Source organism: Bidens hawaiensis, unplaced genomic scaffold, assembly GCF_021521415.1.
Source record: "Bidens hawaiensis isolate Kalapana, Puna unplaced genomic scaffold, B.hawaiensis_p1.1 tig00019670_1, whole genome shotgun sequence".
Lineage (NCBI taxonomy): Eukaryota > Viridiplantae > Streptophyta > Magnoliopsida > Asterales > Asteraceae > Bidens > Bidens hawaiensis.
Genome location: NW_027492986.1, coordinates 404,024 through 411,249, shown reverse-complemented (window position 1 = coordinate 411,249; position 7,226 = coordinate 404,024). Strand labels below are relative to the sequence as shown.

Below are 7,226 nucleotides of genomic sequence, written 5' to 3'. Positions count from 1 at the left end.
CCCTGTTCATAATAGGAATCTCTGATTGCTCTGATAAAGCTCTGACAAAAGAAGATAGCCTATAAATCATGATAAGATTCTCCGACATAGCACAATAATGGAGACTTTGGATGCCAATTTAAATGGCCCTGCTCTTATAGAGCATCTTTACTTTTCTATAACTTTTGTAATTTTAATTTATTTGTTTTGTACTTTTCCCGTGTGTTTTCTCTATAAAAGGAGAGTTAGATTTTATATAGAGGCACGCTAAGTTTTAGCACCTCTCTTCTTTCCTTTCAGTACTCTTGTATAATATCCAGCAAATTAATAAAAACTTCAAGCTTTGAAGTCTTACCATTGGAGTGTTACTACATTCTTATTCAAGTAAGAAGTTCTGATTCTATTATATTTGCATTATAAATTTATAAACTATATGATGGGCTAAGCTCTTAAAGTATTGAATCATGGCATAATAACACCCCTTTAAGAAATGGTTCTAATATTATCTAAGTAATAATTAAGTAAAGGTTAAAGCAATTTACTGGTTAAGTTAAAATTATAGACTGGCAGTTACTATGTAAGGAAACTTTGTTCGTATGTTTAATTTATTTTCAGGATGCCTTTTCATTCTTTACAAATTACCTTGACAGTTTATTATTTTGTAAAATAATGATAAACTTATTGACGGTTTATGGCTTTGTAAAACTTACTAATCCATGTCTACTCTGTTACTAATGGTATCAATATATATATATATATATATATATATACACGTTCAGCTAAAACGTTCAAGCCAGATCTTAAACGTTCAGGCAAAAACTTTATACGTTCAAGCCAAATCTTAAACGTTCAATGTCAAAACCCATCATTCAAAACTCAAAATTGATCGATTGAAGCTTCGAAATGATGATTAATTGAATCGATTTCAAAGATTAACTGATCAATTGACTCCAATTTTAATTTCAATTCAACTAAACAAACCTGTGACGAGTTTTGCGTTTTTTCGATGAGTTCGTTGTCGATGGCGATGATGGTGATGAAGAGTGTTGATGGCGCTGGCGAGCGGTGGAGATGGAGATGGATTGAGCGGAGACCGTTTTTTCGGTGACGGCTCACACATAGGAGATCGTTGGGCAGTGGAGGTGATTTAGGCTTTCTTAAAATCAAGGGTAGATGAGATCGCGTACCTATTGTACGACAAGGAATTAATGTATTGGATCCTTTTCCTATACACACACACACACACACACACACACACACACACACATATAGGCTAAGTATAAAATGAAAACCCACTTGAGTTGTGAAAACTCTAGAAACCCATTCTCAACCACATGTTTTTAATTAATGTTTAAATCTTATGGTCCACAATTAAAGTGAATAAAAAATGTAAATATAAATATAACTTTTTCTCTCTCCTGAAAACATATATAAAAAAATTAGTAAAAAAATGTTAAAAAATAGCAAATCATTTTTTTTTTATGTTTCGATGTTTTGTATTAAATGTTACAACATATATTACATGTAACAAAAAAAAAGAACGTTGTTACATAGGGTTTTCGCGGGTTTTCACAACTCAAATTAGTTTTCATTTTAATCTTACCCTATATATATATATATATATATATATATATATATATATATATATATATATATATATATATATATAAGAACCTCATTCTTAACCACATATTTAATTAAATATGTTAAATTATGTGGTATAGTTTAAATCTGATAAAAAAATTAAGTAGAAGAGAGAATAAAGATGTACGGTGATTACATTAATGTAACACCGTGATAAATACCCCATCTAGTTTTGGGTTAAAAATGCCAAATCTGGAAGTAAAGGGACTAAAAATGGAATTTCTGAAACTTTTTCAAGTTCGCGTATTGCGGAGATGCAAAGAAGAACATCTTCGCGTATTGCGAAGTTGCTGGCACATAATTCAACGTTATCCAGTGACGAGGCGACACGTGTCAGCACGGGGTTAATTTTGCGATGTCGTACATGCATCTTCGCGTATCGCGAAACGCCAGAGGCTGCATCTTCGCGTGCACAAAAACGCCTATAAATAGGGCAGCCACGAACTCAGCCCGTTCATCCCATTTTCACACACTTAACCTAGGGATTCGTGCCAAGGACGTTCCAAGGTTCCGAGGGCTGTTCTCGCGAAGAAACGGGGTGTTGTTACGCTGCTGAACGAGCTACTGATCTTATAAACGATCCACAAGCTGAAGTGCTGTTGATTTCTTAAGTTCTTAGTTCCGTCTAGCCGATTAAGGTAGGATTAAGGTTAAGTTACCTTTTACTAGTTACTTTAAATACATAGATATAACTTAGTAAAGGGTATAGTCGTTAAACTGCTAATATTTTTTCAATTAATGTTTTATAAAGTAAAGACGTTGCTTCCATGTGAAGTAATGTTATCAAAACTATTATTTTGACGGGCACGTAGTAACTGGAAGGGGGTATCATTAGTAGACTCTTCTTGTCTAAGGAAAGCAATTCACATACATCCCAATCAACCGTGGGACCCGTTTGCTTACCTGGAGAAGTTTGCCAACGTGATATCCTCTATTAGGCCAAAGCGTGCTATTCCAAACGTCATATGTAAATTCAAATTATTTTCATAAAACGACTATAACTATACTAAGGTTAGGTTAGACCTAAGAGTCTGCTGATCAGACTTTGAGTCTGCTAAACTGAATCAGACTTCCAGTCTGCTGAACAGACCTCGAGTCTGCTGAACTGAATCAGACTTCAAGTCTGCTGATTAGACATCGAGTCTGCTGAACTGAAACAGACTTAAAAGTCTGCTGAATAACACCAACTAGGTACTTATGCATATCTATTATGAATATATGTTGATAGCATACTGAAGCTAAGGATTTTGATGTTCCGACTGATATTATAAGGTGAACACGTTAACCTTTTACTGTCTGAAATGATTTTACTCTTGTAATAGACTGGTTGTTTATTACAAAGAGTCTGATAAATGTTTGCATGAGATAAAATCTCTAAAAATCGTTACAATACAAAATAGATAATAAAAAGCAACTCAGACCGAATACACATGTGTCTGGATCCAAACATAACTGATAATTGGCATACAAAACCAAGTCAGTCATAACCAGTTCTCCATAAGGGTTACATAGCCTAGGGGAAGGTTGTCTCCGAATAGGAGCTATGTACTCGGGGAACCTTTGAATTGTGTGTGTAGAGCAGTGGTACAAATCCCGGGAATGGACAAGCATTCCTGCTGAGTTTGTGAAACAGAAAACTATGTTTGTATTTAACAACTGTTATAAATATTATATCGAGTCAACGTTTCACCAGCATATAGCTGACGTGTTTTTCCCACCCTTGCAGGTAATTAGATGACAATAGATGGTATACAAGGATTGGAGTCATAGAAGATCGCTCGAGATGGCTCGTTTTTTAATATTATAAATCCTTGTATTATTAATATCATTGTTTTGTAAAACTGAATCTCGCGTGTTTAATTCTCGAGTAATTTTGATAATGTAAATTAATATTTTAGTATTTAAAGACTTCCACTAAAATAAACCCGCTACTCTGATATATTTACAAAACATGTACCAACTGTTGGTCACACCTCTAGGCACTGGATCGGGGTGTGACAGGTTGGTATCAGAGCCATCGGATTCAGTGAATTAGGTATTAATATAAATTAGTACCTAAGGTTTAACCAGTTATCCGATAAGTAGGGATAAGTTATGATTGGTAATCTACCTATCCCTATGTTTATATATATGCAGACGTCGTATAAAAATTATTAAGGACAAAGAAGTCGGGTTGCAAGGAGGTCATATCCTGCCCCTGATGCCGAGCCGTCTGATAGATTCAGCACAAATTTTGGTCCTAGATGGCCAACTGTAGCAGTGAACCCGACTGAACCGGTGTACACAAACCCGGCTGATCTGAATAACCGTAATAACCCGGTGAATCTAAATCTGATGAATCAGATGAACCAATATCCTGTTGATCAAATCGATCCCTGCTTGGCTTACATAAGCCAACCAGTATATGCTCCGGGAAGCCCCGAGATGCCAATTGAAATATCAAGTGACACTTCAGAAAGTGTTCCGCTGACTGGTACCCCGAATTACTATCCATATGATATGGAAGTTCAAAGTATAGTTAAACAGGAAACAAGTACTTAATCTTCTAGCTAGATAAATTGTCATTCTAACCAGAGTATGTGGTATTTTGGATCACCGCCACCAGGTGCCCAAATTCTAGCAAGACCAACCCAAGCACCAATCCACTATCCTGAGGTTCTTGGTTTTCCACCATACCAAGGTCCTATACCAACTGAGGCTGAGCAAGCAAACGAGATACGAGAGGAGGCCCGTCTCATCGAGGAGTTTTATACAAACAACCTTTCCCGATGAGGAAATGCAGGCATATGTAACAAATCCTCACCTGTATCCAAGGGAAACTGCTTATCTTTTCCCTTCTGCATCTGCACCCGTAGGATATCCCAACCCTCCTAACTCAGTAATGGACGAATTAAGAAACGAGACGGTTAAAAAGAAAAAGATAAGCAACAAGATCATCAAGAAGTGTGACAAAATGAAGAGCCTAGTTAAGAAATAGCCCAAGGATTAGGATTATATAAATGTTGTTATTTAAACATGTTGTATTTTTCTATACTTCTGTACTGTTATGAATAAAAGCTTGTGTTTTGTGTTTTAAATCCATGTATTTATGTGATTCACAGAATGTCTGAACAACAAGAAACCCGAGTAAGTCGAGGGAGTCAAGCTAATAAAGCGAAGACCCCTGAAAATAATAATTCAATTCCGGAAGAATATATTGGAGACATACGTGATATGATAAAAGAAATAGTTTCCCCGTTAATCAAAGAAGCTGTAACTCCATTGATAAAGATGGTTCAAGACCACACGGCTAATTCAAAAAGTCAGGCCAAATCAAAATTAGTAAAACAAACTCACCCTAGCCATAGTATTTCGGTACATTCAAAAAGAAAGGAAACTGAAAAGACAAAAGATGAGAAGGAAAAGAAACAAGAAGGCTATGAAAGTTCCACTGCTGAACACGTCCCGAGCAAAACAAAAAGATCAAAAGTTAGCATGGGATGTACCTTCAAAGATTTTCAAGTGTATAAACCAAAAGAATTCAATGGGGATAAAGGAGCAATAACAACGCTCCGTTGAATTGAGTAGATGGAATCCATAGTGATTATAAGTAAATGCACCGAGGAGGAAAGTATCCAGTACTCTTCTCAGATGTTCAAAGGAGAGGCATTGGAGTGGTGGAATACGTTGATTGAGATCAAGGGAAGGAGTAACGTGTATAAACTGGAATGGAAGATTTTTAAAGAGTTAATCAAGCAAAGGTTCTGTCCCATTCATGAGGTAGATGAAATCCAAACTAAGCTTTGGAATCATAAAGTCATTGGTACAAATATCAAGGAATACAACACTAAATTCCTTGAGTATTGTCGTCTTGTACCGCATTTGGTCACGCCAGAATATAACAAGGTGACGCGGTATATTTATGGGTTACCAGAAGAAATCCGTGATCATGTAAGATCACACATGCCTGCTACCATTGAGTCTGCTGTTGAACTCGCAGGATATTTAATGGAAAGTATGATCAGGAATAAGGACGAAGAGAAGAAGGGTGTATTGGAAAAGAAGAGGGAGAATGATGAGAAAAGAAGGTTTGAGAAAGGGAAAGAAAGGTCGAATGTGTTTAATCGGCCAATGTGTAAAAATTGTGGTAAGCGGCACGAGGGAAGATGTTTGAAGCTTACTCCTAAGACTGATGTACGCAAGTTTGATCCGTTTTCAACTTGCAATTTTTGTAAGAGGCTAGGGCACAAGGAGGAGGATTGTAGGAAAAAGTTGATTGTTTGCTTTGAGTGTGGTGAAAAGGGTCACTTTAGTGCGGAATGCACTAAGAAGAAACAGGTAGCTGCAGGCGCCAGTGGTAATGGTGCCAGGAACGAGGGAAGAAAGGGAAATGCTCGCGCTTTCATGCTTAACAATCAAAAGGTGGGAGAATTACCAGATGTAATTACTGGTACGTTTCTTATCAACAACGTTTATGCTAGAGTATTGTTTGATTCAGGAGCCAACCAAAGTTTTATTGATTATAATTCTGTGCTCTATTAAATGAACCTCTAGTTAAATTAAATAATCAATACGAAGTAGAAACGGCTAATGGATCTTTGATCAAAATATCTGAAGTATTAAGTAGTTATATTTCCTTAGCCGAACATGATATGCCAGTTCAATTATTACCCATGGAGTTAGCTGGCTTTGATGTTATCCTAGGAATGGATTGGTTAGCCGTCAACCAAGCCCGAATATTATGTGATGAAAAAGCTATTGAAATCTTAACTCCAAATAGGAAAATATTTCGAATGGCTGGCGATAAGGATTCTGGTAAAATTGGAATTGTTTCAAAAATAAAAGCAAGTCATTGTTTGGGTAAAGGTTGCTTAGCATTTATGGCTTATGTAACCAAGGAACCTAAGTCTAAGAAAATAGAAGAGGTCCCGATTGCTCAGAATTCAAGGATGTATTCCCTGATGAGTTGCCTGGAATTCCACCGGATCGAGAAGTTGAATTCAAGATAGATTTAGTTCCGGGAACGGCTCCAATTGCTAAATCTCCTTATAGATAAGCACGAACTGAAATGAAAGAATTAAATAAGCAATTGGATGAACTATTGGAGAAGGGATTTATTCGACCAAGTTCTTCACCTTGGGGAGCTCTGATTCTGTTCGTTAAGAAGAATGACGGATCAATGAGAATGTTTATCGACTACCGAGAATTGAATAAAGTAACGATCAAAAATTGATACCCACTCCCAAGAATAGATGATCTCTTCGATCAGTTACAAGGGGCTAGTTGTTTTTCTAAAATTGATCTAAGATCCGGGTATCATCAATTGAAGGTTCAAGAAGAAGATATATCCAATACTGCATTTAGAACCCGGTACGGACATTATGACTTCACCGTTATGCCTTTTGGACTCACTAATGCTCCGGCAGTGTTTATGGATATGATGAACCGAATCTGTAAGCCATATTTGGACAAATTTGTTATCGATTTCATAGATGCCATTTTAATATATTCCAAGACAAAAGAAGAACATCGAGCTCATTTGAAGACCACACTGGAAACATTGAGGAAAGAAAAGCTTTACGCGAAATTTTTTAAGTGTGAGTTCTGGCTGTCCGAAGTACAAT

At 36.5% G+C, this 7,226-nt stretch overlaps 1 protein-coding gene across 1 annotated transcript; it reads left to right on the top strand.

Moving 5' to 3' along the window:
- The first annotated feature begins 5,190 nt into the window (after positions 1-5,190).
- LOC143558916 (uncharacterized) lies at positions 5,191-6,611 on the top strand. Its single transcript, XM_077047652.1, has 2 exons — positions 5,191-6,052; positions 6,157-6,611. The coding sequence occupies exons 1-2, from the start codon at positions 5,191-5,193 to the stop codon at positions 6,609-6,611; spliced, it is 1,317 nt and encodes a 438-aa protein (XP_076903767.1).
- The last annotated feature ends 615 nt before the right edge of the window (positions 6,612-7,226 follow it).